A 19,572-nucleotide genomic window follows, 5' to 3' on the forward strand; every position below is an offset into this window, starting at 1 on the left:
AAGCAGATTCAATCTGCTGCTTGGATGTACCCAAAGCCTCTTCAGTCTGGTGGAATCTCTGAGAGCTTCTGATAGAAACAGAACAGTCTTCAAGAACCCAGGGTCAACTCTCCACCACAGGGGTAACTTTGTATGTGCTGTATATAACACACTTTAAGACTTCCAATTAGAATGCTTAAACCAAGGGGTTTTCCACCTTTATTGGGTCACAGACCCCTTTGAGGTCGGTCATATCTATGGGTCCCCTTTTCAGAGCAATGTTTTTTAAATGCACAAAATAAAATACCTATGATTACGGAGGAAACCAATTATATTGAAATTCAGTTATGGTAACATCTTTTTTAAAAACAAGTTCATGAACCCCAAGTTAGGAATTCCTACCTTAAATTTGGCTTTAAATCTAACCTTGGGAGTATATGCTATAGAAATTCTTTCTAGGTGAAACTGTCTTATAATGAAATACTTGAACACTTTTGTAAATTGAGCACTTTTGATAAGACCCAGAAGATCCATGTCAACACTAAATTCTACTGCATAATGATGATTCAGAATAGATACACATAAGCAAACACATACATATGTATGCATATACATTATTTTAAAACATTACCCTTTGCAAGTCATACACAGTATGTTGTATGCTAAAGATTTTAAAAGGATGAGTCACATATTTATTTGATATAGCAAACCATAGGGAGCCATGGTCAGTTCTTTAGCAGTCGAATGACAAGATGAAAGCAATATTTTAAGAAGGCTAGTCTGGTAGTATTAAATAGGAAATTACAGTCAGAGAAACTAGTTAGGAGGCATTCCTACAACTTATCTCTATGTGAGATAATGAGGTCCTAGGGCAGTTAGGTGGCACAGTAGATAGAGCACTGGGCCTAGACTCCGGTACACATGAATTCAAATTTGGCTTCAGATACTTACTAGCTGTATGATCCTGGGCAAGTTACTTATCCCTGTTGCCTCAGTTTCCTCATCTGTAAAATGAGCTGGAAAAGGAAATGGCAAACTACCCAGTGTCTGTGTTGAGAAAATCCCAAATGTAGTCACAAAGAGTTAGACACAACTGAAATGACTGAACAAAAAAGATGAGGTTCTGGGCTAGAATAGTGACAATGAATGGATAATGGGGGGAAATTGAGAGTTTTCAAGGAAAGAGACAATAGGGCTTAATGAAATATTGGCTATAGGAGACAGAAGACAGACTCATAGCTGACTTCTAGTTTCTAGCTTGGGAAAATGGAATCATAGTGGCAACACTTCTAAAAAATGTGGAAGCTGAGAAGGTGGTGTGTACTAATTACAATTATAACTTGTATTAAGTACACCCTTCCTCTTATTTGTAATAAAATCAATGGAGTTTTTAGTGAAGTATAACCACCTGTTGGGTAAAACTCTTCAACATTTTACAACTTCATTATAGAGCTAGTCCTTTTTGATCCTGAACAATAAAGTTGATTATATCCAGACAAATTGTAGTGGGGACTCAAGAAAAGGAGGATATAATTATCCCTACAGAAATTTGGCTAAGTCACCAAGAGTCTGAGCACCGCCATTCACCTGGTATATTGTTTGCAATATCTTTCATCAAGGGATATAAAGTGGACTTGGGCAATGAGACTTTTGAGGAAATTTGTAGGAAAGTAAAGATGGGAATGGGTGATATGTGGAGGACCAACATGGCCATGGTTTCATCTATGAAGAACTTAATCTGGGTTTATGTGATAAAAACAGTAAGCCAGTCCTTCTGAATCCTGTTCTCTCTTCTGGTGGACTCAGAATCTAGTCTTACTTTTCCCAACCACCTCGCACATTAACCTGTGGAGCAGTGATGTCAAACTCAAATATTGACCTACAAAACCACATATAACATTTATCTATGTTCTATTATATTTTTAGTTACTTTGTTAAATATTTCCCAATGACATTTCAATTTGGCTCTGGCTGCACTTGGAAGTGTGGAGGGCTACATGCAGCATACACAGCATATTTGACATCTCTGTTGTAGGGTATTGTTTCTAAGATTCTGATCTCTTGCTCCATTTATTTGATTTTTGTTGTGTGGTTAGAGCTTCTTTCCTTTACCTAGACTGAAAGGTTCTTAAGTGCAAAGATTATATCCTATTCTTTTTTCTATCCTTCTCAGTGCCCAAGTTTCATACAAAATAGGTGCTCAATAAATACTTTATGATTGATTGGCTAGTCTTTCTGTGTTCTTTACGTGATCTCAATCAAAGAACCGAGGATGATAGTAGATAATACTTTATAGTTTACAAAATATCAGTGGTTCTTCCTGATATAAAAAATGTTTTCTTTCAAGTACGACTGTCAAATCGGTATTAGGATTATAGAATTGTAGATTTAGAGCTGGAAGGGGACTTTAGAGACCACCTTTTGCGGATGAGGAACATAGCCCCAAAGAAGCTGTGACTTGTCCCAGGCCACAGTTAGTGATGCAGGTGGGATTTGAATCCAAGTCCTTTGAATCCCAAACCAGTGCTTTTGGCCTTGCATTATGCTATCTCTCCTTACAAGTAAGATCACAATTATGGAAAATTGAACAAGCCAGCCTGTAAAATTTGGCCTTTATTCTGTAGGCAACATTTTGGAGGCTAGTATTGACAGTGCCTAATAGCGTTATATAAAATACTTAATTTAGGGGCTTACCTGAGAGTCTGGAAATATGACAACTATGATTCCCATTTTACAGAAGAGAAAATGGGCTCAGAGACATCAAGTGCCTTGCATCATGACTAGCTTTTATTTTCAGAGTTATTTTACAAAGCCCTCTAGCTTCTTATGGGGAAAAAAAAACCCAGGTTATGCTATGGTCGTTGGACTGATCTTGTAAGAAAAAAAGTATTACAGTCATCTGCTCCATTTGGGATTTGAGTTCACACAGTCCATCATTCCCTCAAGTTGCTACCTTTAAAGCAAAATGAGGCAGCTTTTTTTTTTTTTTTGAGGCATAAATGCTGATCATCTTCAGGCTTCCAATTCATTGCAAGCTTAACAGTTAAGGACAGCCAGCATCTAAGGTACTAGAAAATACCAAGTACTGTTTCCAACAGAACCTATAGGGACTCCTTCACTGGACTTCAATATCTAGTGAATGGCCCCCTAATTACAAACTGCTGGTGTTTTTATATTGGATGGGCACCGGATTGGCCCTACACAAGCTGAGGCAGAGCTCCCGTTACCGAATGACCATTATTATTGCTTCTTCACGTGAAATTGCAATGAATATTGATTCACATACTGCCTTCAGATTCTGTGCAGCAGAATGGCGCTTTTCACAAATAAAGCAGAAGTTGGCAAAACGAGTATTTTACTATATTTGATGAATCTGGGAATGCTGCTAAAACTGTAATCATCCGATCCTTCCTTTCTATCTGTCTGTCTATTTGTCTTCCTGTCTATCTTTCCCATCTAATTCTGTTGTTTATCTTTGTTCACCTTCCACACACAAAACTGAAAAGAAACCAGAGCATTTATGACTTGAGTATATTGATATTCATAATAATAACTAGCGTTTACATAGCACTTTGAGATCTGCAAAGTGGTTTACATATGTTATCCCTTCTGATCCTCATAACAACCGTGGGAGGGAGGTGCTATTGTTATCTCCATTTTTACAGATGAGGAAACTGAGGCAATACTAGAGAGGTTAAGTGACTTGCCCAGCAGCACACAGCTAGTGTCTGAGGCAGGATTCAAACTCACATCTTCATGACTCTAGATCCAGTATTCCATGCAATGTGACCCCTAACTTCCGACTACACCACTTAGCCTCATCACTGTCCTTGACCAATAAAAGTTCCATAAAAACAAAACATCAGTAATTCACGTGAAAGCATACTTACATGTCAGCACGGCAAGAGAACGATTCTTCTGCACATTCTCTTCCTTCTGGGCTACCAGAGATGTGTTGGGTTCAGCCTGATAGGCACAGAGTGCTTCCCACTCTTTCTCCAGTCGGTTCTTATTCTTCAAGTGATCTTCCATGTAGGACTAAAATGAAAAGATACAGGAATCAGGAAGAGACTTCTCTATTAAAGTTGGCCTGACGTTGCAGGTATTGCAGGGGCAAGCAGTATCAACATATTAGAGGCAAAGCCCATAACTCACTTAGCTGTCTGAATGACATCAATTGCCTTGCCCAATGCCCACTATGAAAATCACAGATGCTAAACCAAGTGTATCAAACTCGGCTAAATTTTCCACAATTCTGCCATTCAGGAAGCATCAGACAAGGACCTACAAGAGGGATAAGGTAGTTCAGCTGGTAGGGGAGAAGGAGAGGGAAAGAATTACAAAAGGAATACAGGCTGAGGTCTTTTCCCCTTTAGGATTTTATTCTATAGACAAGACATGCACAAGTGAAGAAGTTAATTACTTAAGGCAGTATACGATTAAGTGCTAAATGAGTGGCATAGATAATAAGGGTTACAGTAGTTCAGAGAAAGGGGAGATTAATGTGGGCTTAAGTGGTCAGGGGAAGGTCTCACTGAATTCCCTAAGGCAGGATTTGAGCTGGGTCTTGAAAGCTGGGTAAGATTTGGATGCTGGTAAGAAGGATCATAGGCTCAGAAGAGCATAGATTTAGAACTGGAAAGGACCTTTCAGGTCATCTGGTTCACCCCCTCGTTTTGTAGGTGACAAAGTGGGGTCAGATGAGCCAGGTGACTTGCCCAGGGTCACATAGGTATTAAGTAGCACACTTGGGATTTGAACCCAGGACATTTGGTTCTAAATTAATTGTTTATTCTACCGTACTACCCCAATCAGAAATAAGCTTGGAGTGTTTTAGTGTAGGGGCACAACCAGAGATTAAAAACTAACTGGACAAGATGAAAACTTATGCTGGGGCCAGAGTACGAAGAACTCTGAATGCCAGGTTGTAAAATTTGACTTTTATTCTCTGGGGAGTACTTGGCAGGCTGATATTCTGATCACTGGTCCACGGTGACGGACAATGTAATGCTGCTGTTGTACAGTCATTTCAGTCGTGTCTGACTCTTTGTGCGACTCCATTTGGGATTTTCTTAGCAAAGATACTGGAATGGTTTGTCATTTATTCTCCAATTCACTTTACAGATGAGGAAACTGAGTCGAACAGGATTAAATGACTTGCCCAGGGTCACACAGCTAGTAAATATCTGAGGTCAGATTTTTTTCGTTTGTTTGTTTGTTTTAGCAATTGGGGTTAAGTGACTTGCCCAGGGTCACACAGCTAGTGTCAAATGTCTAGTCTGAGGTCGGATTTGAACTCAGGTTCTCCTGACTCCAGGGCCGGTGCTCTATCCACTGCGCCACCTAGCTGCCCCCTTGAGGTCAGATTTTAACTTCAGTCTTCCTAATCCCAGATCCAGCACTCTATTCACTGTGCCACCTAGCTGCTCTTGATAACGTAATATAAAACAATATTAGAGAGGCGGATAGATGTTGCAGTGGATAGAACACTGGCCTTAGAGTCAGGAAGACCTGAGTTCAGATCCTACCTCAGATATTTACCCACTGCAGGATCTTGAGCAAGTTTCTTAACCTTTGCCTCAGTTTCTTCATTTGTAAAATGTGGATACTAATAGTATCTCCCAGGATTATTGTGAGAATAAAATTAGATAATATTTGTAAAGTACTCTGCAAGCCTTAACGCAATACACACAGTACATATATATATATACATATATAATATGTTAGCCATTATTATCATTATTATTATTATTCCTCACTCACTTCTAAATTCACATACAAGGGCTCTACTTTAAAAAAATAAAATAGCAACTTACCCTTTATTGTCAACCATAACTATTTGCATGTGTATGTGTATATGTATATATTTATGTATATAAAAGTCTGAATCAAAATCAAAGGGGTAAATAATAGTTTGAAACAATTATCTCACATAAAAGGACCTAGGAGTCAGAGATAAATAGCTACATTTCAGCCAAGCAGCATTTCTCCTAATAAACCCCAAAAGGGCAAGAAAAGCCACTAGATAGCATCTTTACAGATAAAGACTTTGCAGGAAACCTTCCATTTTCTTTTTTCTTTTTTCTTTTTAAGAGAACTACAAATTGCCTAATAGCTACTACCCTGTAAGTGATTCCCTGGAAATATTTCCCTCAAAAAATAAAATCATAAGCATGCATTTTGTTTACTGTAAAAATCCCTTTTCTGACCAAACCACCAAGTCAGCTACGTACCTCAAAACATCTCACAGACGGCAGAGACCACTGTGTCCTTTATACAAAACTTTGGCACAGGTTTCAAGCTTTTAAGTCAATCATCACAAAGAGGCTCAGTCTACAAGCTTCACAAACTGCCAGGCCTTGGATTTGTTCACTTTTCCAAAGGAACCATTCGTCAATTAAAAAAAAAGAGATGTGCATACTGTTCCTTAATTCACTATATCAGCTTCTTACTAATTATCCTGATGGCCCTAAGACCATTCCTCAGACGTGTATTAAAGAATTTACACAGACAATGAAAAAATGAACCCAGCCATTACGGCCCGTAGGAGCGTGTTGGGATTAGACAGGTGTTTGGGAATCTGTTTACTGCCCAATGACTGCTCGGATGAAAACAACAGTCATCATATATCTTAATTAATATTCTGGGTAGCTTTGACCATTCTTCTCATGGGGCTTCCCCTCTTTCCCATTTTCTGTTTGCACAGAAGACATTTTTCTTTTAATTGGCACATTTTTCTAAATCTATTGGGTGTGAGACATTGAAGGTACTTGGCTGCCCTGACTTGTGCAAAATGTTTAACAGTTTGAAGCATTAAAAAAAAAAAAAAGAAACCAAATATTTTGACCCTCAGCTGTTCCTATCTTAATTTTTCTGGTTTTTTGACTATCAGAAGTAAATAATCAGATGTAGGCAAAAGGAGACAAAAGCCCTTTGAACATTTTGCCATCAACAAAGACTACTGTGCCTACAAGCGCAATCCACTTTTCTCTCATCGATCTGTTCAGTAGTGAAACAACCGTTCTTCTAAGGGAAAGCATTTCAAAGTACAAAACATGCCTGCATCACCGGCCCCAAAGGAAATGTTATTCTTCTTGGAACGAATGCCCTGTTACTCAGACTTTTTTTTTGTTTGCATATTTTGCAATACATTCACACAGTAAAATGAGAATTCGTGCTTCCCCCTCTCCCCAAATGTACTTATTCTAATCTGCATAGAAACTATGATTTCTTCTACTAACATTTTTAGAAAATGTAATCTAATACCTTGAAATCTTTTAGGGAGGGGGTGGAAGGACTTCCTGCATTCACCTCCCAAATATTTAGTAGGCATTTCAAACTCTGCATGCCCAGATTGGAGCACATTAAAAAAACAAAAAAAGACCCAAACCTTTTCCTTTTCAGAACTTCTCTATTCTGTCACGATCCTCCTTCCAGTCACGCAAGCTCACAACCTTAGGGTCATCCTCAACTCCCTATCACATCTTGCCATTTCTTTCTCCACAACGTCTCTCATATACACCCCCTTTTCTTCATCCATGTGGCCATTATCCTACTTCAGTCCCATCCCCTCTTAGCTTTGGACTGTTGCAAGAGTCTTGTTAATTGTTCTTCTTGCCTCAAATCTCTCCCTATGCTCATACTCCACATAGTTGTGAAAGTGATTTTTGTGAAGTGAAGAGATTAACCATATTATCTTCCCCATTCAAGAAACTCCATTGACTCCCTAATACCTTTAGGATACGACTTTTTGTGTCATGGACTTCTTTGACAGTGTTTGTTGTTGTTCAGTTGTGTCTGAGCTTTCATGACCTTGTGGACCATAAGCACGCCAATATTGTTCATGGGGTTTTCTTGGCAAACATACTGGAGTGGTTGGCCATTTCCTTCTTCAGTGGGTTAAGGCAAACAGAGACTAAGTAAGTGACTTGTCAATGGTCACACAGTTGGTAAGTGTCTGAGGCTGGATTTGAACTTAGGTCTTCCTAACTCAGGCCTAGCATTCTATCTACTGAGCCACTTAGCTGCTTCCTTTGACAGTCTAATGAAGCCTATGGACCTTCCCTCAGATAATATTTTTAAATGCATCAAATAAAATGTATAGCATTACAAAAGGAAACCAAGATATTGAAATATAGTTATCCAATTATTTTAAAAACAAGTTCACAGACCCCAGGTTAAGTAAGAACCCTTTCTCTAGGATCAAAAATAAACTCCTCTGTTTGGCATTTAGAGCTTTTCAGAAACGGCTGTCTTTCCAGTGTTCTCAGACATTACTCCCTTCCATCCCCCTATTCCATGCTCTCTAAATCAGATCCTTCATCTCCCATCTCTGTGATTTCATATAGGCTACTTTCTATGCACCGGATACCCTGGCTCCTTACCTCTGCCTCCAAGGATCCCTGGTTTCCTTCAAAACTCAGTTTTAAACATACTTTCTGCAGGAAATCTTTTCCAGTATTCACAGCTATTCATGCTTCTTCCCTTAAGAGTATCTTTCTCTCCTGTGTATGTGTCTCACATGGAACTATTTATGTAAATATAGACTCTCCAATTAGAATGGAGACTTTCTGGGGGCAAGACTATTTTGGCTTTTTTTTTTTAAGCACCAATGCTTAGTACAGTGTCCAGAACACACTAAACACTTAACAAAGCCTTGTTGATTAGATGGTTGATATTTCTGTGGTTTATCTGAGTGAATTTCTTCCTCCTCATTGATATTTGAACAATTTGCTACTTATTAACATCTTTCCTAACTGGCTGACCATTTAGACAATTTTGTGGCACCATGACAAAACTTAGAAAAGGTTTTGAAGAGAAGACAGTGAATCTCAGATGAGTTTTTGGTGTTTTAATTATCTGTGATTGGAAGGTCTCTTGGGACAATGCTTGATTTATAACTTGTAAAAATTTTCCAAAGCCCCTGGTACTCTGTAGGTATGGAATGGAAGGGAATAAATATTTTTAAGTACCTCCTATGTCCCAGGCACTGAGCTAAGTGCTTTAGAAATCTTATCTTACTGGATTTTCACAACAACCCTGGGACATAGGTACAGATACTCAACAGAGTAACTGACTCCTAAATGAAACACAAACTTATTTGCCTGGCATTCTAGGCCTTCCACAATCTAGTGCTGCCCTGCCTTCTCATCCTGATTGCTTATTTCTTACAATTTCCTGTGTTTTCAGAAGTCCAAACTGGACTTGTCTTTCTGCCCTCCAAACAGGCCATGCATCCTTCTGCCTCTGTTTACTTTACCTACCTCACCTTCTTCAAACTTCTGTTCACATTGTGCTCAGAACAACTTTCTTCCCTTTCATTGTTATATCCCAATACATCTTTTAAAGTTAACTCAAATGCCGCTCCTTAAAGACTTGCTGATTGCAGCAGGATGCCATGTATCTTTTTGTTTTACAACTCTCTAATATACATATGTAATGTGTATTATACCCAAGTGATATTATCATTATTTATTTTTATGTTGTGATTCCCTACTGGACTATAAACTCTGTGAGGGCAGCCCTAGTGTCTTTTCCAATATTTATATCTTTCTCAGAAGCTAATAGTGCTGTGCAGGCAATAGGTATTTATAAATGTTTGTTGAATTAATCAATTAATTTAAGGATACACATGAGTAAGAGGTAACTAAATATGGAATCATTTCCTTAGATTTTCTCCTTCGATCCTTCCATCTCTCTGAATATTAGAATTATAACATTCAAGTCCATAATAGGACTATACCAGTTGTTTTCAAGTGAACAAATTAAAAGAAACTGAATGGTGTGAAAAAGCTTTCTCTTTCTTTTCAGTCCCTGAATTCTATCACCTCACTTCAAATAAACACATTCTGTTTGCTTTCCAGAAGCTTATCTGTTTTGAAATGAATGAAAAAAATTAAGCATTAACAGTGTGCTTAACATTGAGGAATAGAAATAGAAAAAGCAAGATAGTCCTTGGTCTCAAGAAGTTTGGGGAGATAATACGTAAAATAGTTCATCTGTAGGGTAGATGGAAAGATCCAGAAGTCTTAAGAGGGCAGGGGCAGGACTGATGGCAAGTTCCAGAGGACCTTAATGGCAATGACAGACAGATGGTGAGGCCTGATGGGCCTTTATGTAACTGGAAGAATTAGAATTGTTGACTCCTATGTCACCCAAATGGTATAAACAGTCATGTCACCCCTTCCATAGGGTCTGAATGGCCTAGGGATTGGAGGAGAAGGTAAAGATAAAGACAAAGGAGGAGGAGGCAAATTCCCAAAACACCTGCAATGTTTTATCACTAGAAACCCAAATCCCTCTCTACAAATTTTAGAGGGTCATATAAATGGGAATTATTATTATTGTTATTATTTGGCAGGAATATATGTGATAAGAGACAGTAATTGATTATATATCAAATACTCATTTTTATATTGCTGTTGTCCCAATATGGGAGAAAGTATTTTTGTGTAACATAACATTTAAATATTATGAAAATACTAACTTCTCTAGCCTTAACTATACTGATAGAACTCACTAGTTACTATTTCCAATTTCACTGTATTTTGCTAGTTATTATTCTCAGTTTCTGTTAACACACCATCTTGTAAGCGAAGTCAGAACTGTTTATAGCAAAACATCTTTTTTTAGGTCAGAACTCTTTGGGAAAAAAAAAAAACACTTCCTTTACCAAATCCATCATGAATGAATACATTCCATTCAATATGACATGAGCAATTCTAAAATGATGAACCATGGCAGGTTTAATCTAATCTCAAATATAGTCTGTGGAAGGGGGATTGGATATTATCTTAATTCCTATAAGCGGCAGTCATTTAAATTTCCACATTTATCTTAACTATGTGAAGTGAAATTATCCTGCAAGTATGCTTGAATTTCCAAATATGTTGCAAGAAAGACAAGCCAGAATCTAATAAGCAAGTGTTAGCTTGGAGTAGGGGCTGGGGCATCTAGGGAGGGCAGATCTCGATATTATTTTCTCCACTAAGAATTAAATAATCTAAAGATATAATTTATTATATTAAAATTCAGATAAAAATTTCATTCTCTCAGCATGTATGGCACCAGTAGGCTTGTTGCTTATCCTGCTCTGCTCCTGTCAATTTGATCTGCTCCATATTTGTCGATTAGCATTTTTATGAAATGTCATTTATTATATTAAAATGATTTAATTTCCTCCGTCTACATTTTCACAGCCCTTCCTCTTTCATGGCTTTTGGATGAAGGCATTTTGCACCCCAGACAAAGGATGGAAGTTCCTCAAGACCAGAGAGGACATCTTTCATGTGGTCCATGTAGCACATGGGTCATGGGGAGAATTTAATACAAGTAAAATGATAACAGTGATAATTGCAATATATATTTCCCTAAAAGTAGTGAGACGACTCAGTTTCAGTAGATTCCGGATTCCTTCTTTTAAAGCCCTTGGGAGATAAGGTGAAGTGAATTTAGGAGATTTGGAAAGCTAAATTTATTACATACTGACCTTTTAGGGCACTTTAGAAAAGTAACATAGTTAAAAAAATTTTTTTCAAGTGCCTTTCTCCATACACTTGATGATATTTTTCTTATCAACAACTAAACATCCTCCCTTTGACATACCTCATAACTATAACTTGATAATTACATTAAATAATCAGAGTACATGAGCATCAAGCAAATACAGTTTTGTGTTGGTGGTAATTAGCATTTATTCCACGAATAGTCTGGACATTCAGAAAAAATTGTAGAAATAAAGTAGGGGAGAGATAAAAAAATATTAAAGTTATAAACTCAGATACTACAGGTCCTTTTTGGGCTTCCCAACTGACTTAATGGTGAGATATAGTGAGCAATTTTTTTCACTCCCTAGATAAAATTTGGGGTGAGATAGACAGTAGACAGCAGAACTTCAAAGGTGAGAGTTGTGGGATAGGGGTGGTCAGAACATTCCAACTAGTAGTGAAATCATTTTGAGAAAGGGGTGGCCCATCCCTAAGATAGGCCAGCATCTTCATGAGAATTGAGGGTAAAGGTGTGCTTCAGAAGGGTCCTCCCTAGCCTGGGTGAGGGAGTGAGGAAAATGGGGAAAATGGGGGAAAAAAAAGTATGATGGAAGACCATGTGTAGACAATGGACTCAGATTTCCAGGGAGAGAAAAATCTTCCTTCCCTCTTCCCTTAATATTGGAGCCCCTGGGAGTGAAATTCCATTCATTTCACCACAGTTACAACTTTGATTATAGGACACAGGTTACAATATAATCCACTATATTCAGCTTCCATGAACATTCCATGAAAAACCTCAAAGAATGGGCAACCTAGAAGATGATCCCACAGCTACAGCATTTAATACGCCATGTGCCTTTGCCATAAGACTCCGTGCTGCTTAGTCAAGGAAGGCACAATGGTGCTAGAAATAACAACTGGCAATTATGTAGCGTTTGGAAATTTGTAAAGTGCTGCATATAAATTATCTCATTTAAAACCCACAACAGTAAGCTAGAGATTATTTTTCCCATTTTAAGGATAGGGAAATTGAAGATCAGAAAGGAAAAATGATTTTTTGTCAGGTTATGTAGTTAGCAAATGTCAGAGGTCAGAACGGAAATTAAGCCTTCCTAACTGTGAAGTCCATTCACAAGGCCAAGATGTGTCTCCAAAAACATGGAGAAAGACAACTGAAATCAGTAAAGTGATGGTGTAGGCTAGAAAGATTAGGCTATTTCATCTGAAAAGAACATGAAGACTGAGAGGCGATATTATATTTTCCAGCCAAGGCCTGACATTCCCCTTTCATTTAAGTCCCTATGCATCTTTGAAGACCAACTCGATCCCTGTTTCCTCTTTCTATACCACGTTGCTTGATCTCTCATTATCTTATAATAATTATTGCTTTCACCATTCATTTAGCACTTGGCACAAGCAACCTTATATTGCAACTTTTCTTTTTCTATATCATGTTCTCTCTCCATTATCGATTATATATAAGTATATGTATGCATATGTAGGTATATATGTGTGTATATGATACCTACATATACCTATATACATACACATCTATTTGTCTGTCTGTCTTCTCCATCAGAAGATTGACTGTTTTTTATACCTCTATGCATCCCTAAAGGCAGGGTGCCATAGTAGATGGAAAGCTAGCCCTTATGTCAGGAAGTTCTGCCCAAGATATACTGGCTATGTGACCTCAGACAAATTACTTCACTTCTCAATGCTCAAGACAACTTTTCTCTAATACTCTAAGTCTCAAAGAAGGGGCAGACTTGCACCAGAAGGAGTAGCCTCACCTAGTAGTTCACCACGCTATATACTGTATGTCATCACAGGCCTAATCCTTCGCACCTACCCTTATATATTCCCAGCAAGTGAAAGAGTATTTTGCACGAACACAATACCAGATTCCTAGCATAGAATAGTAAAGGGTAAAAAAATCTTATTACCTTTCTTTAGTAAAAAATGCTTATTACTAATGAATATTTAGCAATAACTTTAGTTAATGTTTATTGATACTGCTGCTGATAGGATCAAAGCCAAACAAATCATGAAGGGAATGGATGCATGCTCTCCAAATCCCCAAATGCCAGTATTGGTGCAGCAAGGGCAGCTCTTTGGTATTTAATTGGTTCAAGTTGTTTCTTTCCTGTGCATATGTTTTGTCTCTCTAATGAGACTGTTAGCAAGCTGAGGAAACTGCCTCAGAATACATTCTCAATAAATACACATTGAATGGAATTAAAACTTCATGGACAAAGGGTCAAGAAAATTACATGAGAGGGAAGCAAACAGTACAGGGGAAAGAATACCTGCTCTACATTCAGGCAACCTGGGTTCAAATCTCACTCATGACATCACCCATGGGAACCTGGACAAATCACTTACTGTTCAGAGCCCGTTTTCTCATCTCCAAAATGAGGAGGGTTGAACTGGATGGTCTCTGAGTTTCCCATGAGCTATAATTTTTGATCCTATGAGAACTACTATCTAATGTATTGACTAGTACACTTGGGGAAGCCAGTACCCCCAGCAGATTGTACAAGATGACAACAATAATTATCTGCTTATTTGATTTGAAGCATTTAAATACAATCACATATGATAATCACAAAGTGATTATTAAGACAGTCCCAGAATATTGGTGGGAAAGTATTGTGTGCATGCGTCTTCTTGATGTTCTGAACTGATCATTGCTGTCCCCAACAAAACATTCTTAGCGTCATTGTCAAAGATGGAACATTGTGATGGATGGATGGATGGATGACTCCCCTAATTCAGTATGACTGTTCTTAGGTTCTAGAATTATGGTGGAGAAGACTGATTTGCATCAGGTCAGAGGAACCCTGTGTAGACTACATAGGTTGATGCTAGAACATCCAGAGGTTTAGGGGATGCTCTGAGATCCTTAGAGTTTAGAGATCCCGCTCTCCCTGCAGAGGGATACCTAGAACAAATATCACAAGATTGTAGGATCATAGGTCTAGAACTGGGGGAGACCTCAGAAGCCACCAAGTCCAAATCTCTCATTTTAAAGATGAGTGAATTGAGGTACCTTGTCTAAGGTTCTGGCTAAGGTGGAAAAGAGGAGGGGAAAGCTTCACCAGGAAATCCAAGCCAGTACAAACCTTGGATACGTAGATTCAACAAAAAAAATATTTCCCAGGAGATCCAGCCTTGGGGGAGAGGGGTACACACACTGATTCCCATTTCTTATCAGATTAATGTTTTGAATGAATTTATATGATCTTGGGGGGGGCAACACTATCCATTTGGGTCAGAAATATTTTTTGAAACAAAAGAAACTCAGTATGATGGTTTGCCCTTTGTCCTGTCTTCTTTCCAGATGTGTCCTTTTGCTTGCACCTCTTCCCCCTTACTTCTTTACTGTTACAGATGCCTTCCCCTGAATAATTCTCTGCCAATGTTATTCTCATTTTGTGGGTGAGGAAACTGAAGTTCTGGGAAGTGATTTTTCCCTGTGCCACATGGAGAGTCAAATGGCAGAGACTGAGCTACAACCCATCTCTGGTGACTGTAAACCCAGAGTTCTTTCCATTCTATCACACTGTGTCTTTATAAACTAGGGAAGAAGGGTTATGTGATTTTGGAGGAGGGAAGTGGAGATTTCTGGGGGCCAGAAAGGTTAGGCAAGATTGCATAGAAAAGGCAGAAAGAACTTAATTGAGACCTTAAAGAGGAGGGAGCATAGCTTCAACCTCTGTCCAAAGAGAATACACGGATAGGGTGCTTATTTGGGTTTGCTTTGCTTATGCATTCTTTAAAAAGGAGGTGGAAGGAATTAGGAGAGAGGGTAAACTCTGTGCCCAGCATACTTGGCTCCACCAGCTAATTTTTTGCAGGAAGATAGTTGGACCATGCTACAGAAGTCAGGTGTATGCCACCTTAAATGGAATATAGGAAGAAATGTAGGGGGGCAGCTAGGTGGTGCAGTAGATAGAGCACCAGCCCTGGAGTCAGAAGGACCTGAGTTCAAATCCAATCTCAAGACACCTGAGACTTACTCGTTGTGTGACCCTTGGCAAGTCACTTAACCCCAATTGCCTCGCAAAACCCCCCCAAAAAACAAACAAACAAAAAAAGAAATGTAGGCTGAGATTGCCACTAAAGTGTCACTATAAGATTGGGGAACCCCACACATACCTCTTGTCACTGTATCCCACAGGAATTTTCTGCTTGTTTTCTGGCTACACTGTTTACTCTCTCAAAGCAAGGAGCCATTTCTACTTTGTGCTGAGTCATTTCTAGTTGGAAGTCAGCAATACAAAGAGGCCAGACAGTTTGTGGGTACATAGTAAAAGCTTTTCACTCATCATTAGAAAACTTTTTAGAAAATTAGAAAATCCTAAGATACAAGCAGGCTTATATTTTTCCTTAATAATTCAAGACAACACTAGCAATCCCTTGAAGAAGCTTCAGTTTTCTCAGTGGTCATTCTGGTGCACTTTTGCCTTAATTTTCCAATGAAACAGGATATACACTTTGTTAGAATTTTCACAACCATCAGTGACTGTGTGAAGTCTTTATTGCAGCGTCAAAGGAGAGATAAATATCACAATAGGATCTGTGATTTTATAGGTGTGTGAGCTTCCTCTCCAACTCAGGTTATATCCCATTTACAACTTAGTAAATAATCTTAGAGAGTTGCCTGAGACTCAGAGAGGTTAAGTGACTTGCCTGTGGTCACAGAGCCAGAGGGGTTAGTGATGAATGTGAATCCAGTTCTTTCGGATACTACGTTATATTAACTCTCAATTGCCACAATATATTACTTTAAATGAATGTGTTCATATTTGTTGGTGTTATTGCTCAATCATGTTCAGTTGCATCCGACTCTATGTGACCTGATTTGAGATTTTCTTGACTAAGATACTAGGGTGGTTTGCCATTTCCTTCTCCAGCTCATGTTACAGATGAAGAAACTAAAGCAAACAGGGTTAAGTGACTTGCCCAGGGTCACACAGCTAGTAAGTGTCTGAGGCCAGATTTGAATTCAGGTCTTTTCTGACTCCAGGCCTAGTGCTCTATTCACTGTGCCACCTAACTGCCCTATTGTTCGTATTTACTTAATACTATTTTATTCTATTGTAAAGCCAATTGGTATGAGACTCTATTCTCATGGCTGGAGATCAGTGTCCTGTGCCTGCATGAAGAGCAAGGTAAAATTGATAAGAATTGTCTCCCACATGTAGCCTGGGGGTGTCACTGAGTGGTTCAAAAGAAGGCAGGACAGACATCCCTAGCATCTTTTCCCCCTAACCTTCTCCAAGGGAAATGTTAATTCCTGCCAGGTGGGGAAGGAAGAAGTTGGGGTCAGAAGCTTGGGCACTCTGTTCTCCTCAAAGAGATGGGGTACCAGGCTACAGTGAGATCTAGCTACTCCCTTATATATTATTAGTCTAGAGGATGTGATTAGCTAATTTCTGGTGGCTGCTTCTTTAATGGAGGGAGGATGACACAAGCTTTATATCCAAGGCTTGACACCTTTTCTACCAAATACCAATCCACAGTGAATATACATAACATAATAAGTAGCAAAGAAACCCATTTATCCAAGTCAATAGCAAAATGGAAATCAGAGAAAGGATCCATAGGAGAATATATGCCAGATAGTACAGAATGAAGGGACTCCCCCATTGGGAGCAAGGTAACTCAGTTCAACCAAGAAAGAGGTAGAGTTGTAAATCTGACTTTTAGGTAAGTTTCAAGTTCCTTGGAATCTCTAGTGTAGCAAGCAGATATGGATGGGACAGGGACTGTCAGCTCCTCTCCCATAGGCTTATTCCCAGAGTTCCCAGCATTCTGAACTGGCCTCGGCATTTTGCGTCTTCTCTCTCTTGCATAGATTATTCATAGCTTCCTTTTTCAACCAGTAAGGCTAGCATGAGCCGGGCCTGATAGCTTAGTGCTACAGTTCTTCTGTAACACTTTACAAAATGTTAAGTACGTAGGCAAAGGTTCCTAGTCTTAAAGATCACAAATCTAGACTTGGAAGGGGTCTCAAAGGCCACCTGGTCCAATGTTCATACTCTACAGATGAGAAAACTGAGACTCAAGGAGGTAAACCGACTTGCTAAGGTCACACAGGTGAAAAGCAACATAGGTAGGATTCGAAAACAGGTCTTCTAACTCCTAGATGCAGGATACTCCAGAGGAGCCATTATTTTCTTCTTATCTTAATTTTCAAAGAATGAAAAAAGGCTATATTGTTGCCAGTCGTCAGGATAGCAACTGTGGTGATTTGCCAATCAATCAAAAAATGAGAACTTATTAAGCATTACTGTATGCCAGGCAGTGCTGTAGTTACTGGGGATACAAAGACAAAACTGAAACTGTCTCTGCCCTTAGATAGCCTTCAATCCTATCAGAGGAAACAACATGTACACATATGGATATATACAAAATAGAAAGAGGATAATTGGCCAGGGTGAGGAGGCTCTGGCACCCATGGGCATCAGGAAAGCCTTCATGCCCAATGCTGCACTTAAGCTGGGTCTTACAGGGACTTAGGGATTCTAAGAGGAGGAGGCAAGGTGATATCCAGTTAAGAGGTAATTTTTAAAGAGAATGATAAAAGACAACACTTAACATGCCAACATTAGGCACTGTTTAATGCCACACTCCTCCTCAAATTTAGAACTCAAGAATGCACCAATTGGTCATACACTGAACTGGGCTAAGGGATACAACTTCTCTTATGCTGACATTAAGCACTGAGGAAGGATATCTATGTGCTCTGAGAAATGCTAAATAAAATATTATGCCATATGCAACAGACCAAAGTTTATCCTACAAATGATATACCGATTCAGTAGACATTTACTAATGGCCTACTACTATATTCAAGGTTCTCTGGTAGGTGCTAGGGATTAGAAAGATACATGTGACACAGACCTTGGTCTCTAGGGCCTAACTAGAGAGAGAGAAAAGGCATGTATTGAAATAATTTTGTTATAAGGAAATACAATGGATGCAAAATGAAGGGGGAGGTCACTTTCAGGCAGGAGAGAAGAGGATGTTGGGGTACACTTCCTTTTTTTAAAGTTGATTGCACATAAAACTGCAGATCTATTATGTACAACTTGCTATTCCTTTTAACTATATAATGTTACCTCCTTCCCCCCTTTCTTTCAGGGAACACTTTCTGAAAGAGTTGCCATCTGAGTTGAGCCTTGAAGGAAGGGAAGTAGGTCCTCCATCAGACAGAGATGAAGGTGGGGAAACAAGACCATGTTATAGAATTTGGGGCTGGAATGAACCCCCCCCAGAGACCATCTGGTCTAGGTCTAGGGATAGATTTCAGTGAACCCATGAAATTGGATGGGAAAACATTTATATTGTTATTTCTACTAACCTCTAACTAAAATTTAGCATTTCTTTCAATTATGAATAGGCAACAAAATATTATTTGGAGGAGTTTGCAGGCTTCATCAGACTGCCAAAGAAATCAAGGAAGATTCCCTGATCTAATACAATCTCCTCATTTTGGAGCTGAAGGAACTAAGGAAAGGTGGTTTGAAAACCTAGATCCCTGACTCCAAAGCTAATGTTCTTTCTGCAATGTTATTCTTCTTTTCAGGGATTAGGTTTGGTATGAACAAAGCCATGGAGAGAGAACAGTGTAGGATAAGAACAGGAGATGGAGAGCTGTCCAATTCAGCTTGAATATAGACTGTACGAAAGAGAGTATTGTGAGATAAGGCAGATAAGAGAGGCTGGAGCCAGTGCCAGGATCAGGGATTTCTATTTTATTCAGCAGGCAATGGGGAACCACCAAAGGTTTTGTGGTGAATGGAGTGACATGATCAGTGGTGTTTTGGAACATGACTCATGCAGGCTGTTGAAGAACTGGCTGGACAAGGGAGAGGGAGAAACTGAGGCTTGAAGAAGAGCTGAGAGGAAGGAAAGGGGAAAAGAGGAAAAGGATTCAAGAGATGTCATCCAGGAAAAACTTGCCAACCAGACATGAGAGAGGAGGAAAGAGAGAAATGTCAAAGCCATAGCACATCAAAGACGCGTAGTAATTCTTATAAGTCATAAGGATGCTAAGTGGTAACTAGTGCTCTATTTGCCTAAATTAATATAC

General features: G+C 39.0%; 1 protein-coding gene across 1 annotated transcript in view; it reads right to left on the reverse strand.

Moving 5' to 3' along the window:
* Positions 1 to 19,572, reverse strand: part of PTPRN2 (protein tyrosine phosphatase, receptor type N2) — a 1,506,109-nt gene that overhangs the window by 98,412 nt on the left and 1,388,125 nt on the right. The window contains exon 15 of the mRNA XM_027841109.1: positions 3,870 to 4,017. Coding sequence (XP_027696910.1) covers positions 3,870 to 4,017 — 148 coding nt within the window. The remainder of the gene's footprint in view (positions 1 to 3,869; positions 4,018 to 19,572) is intronic.

The sequence above is a fragment of the Vombatus ursinus genome, unplaced genomic scaffold (assembly GCF_900497805.2).
Source record: "Vombatus ursinus unplaced genomic scaffold, bare-nosed wombat genome assembly UNPS02014852.1, whole genome shotgun sequence".
In the NCBI taxonomy this organism is placed as follows: domain Eukaryota; kingdom Metazoa; phylum Chordata; class Mammalia; order Diprotodontia; family Vombatidae; genus Vombatus; species Vombatus ursinus.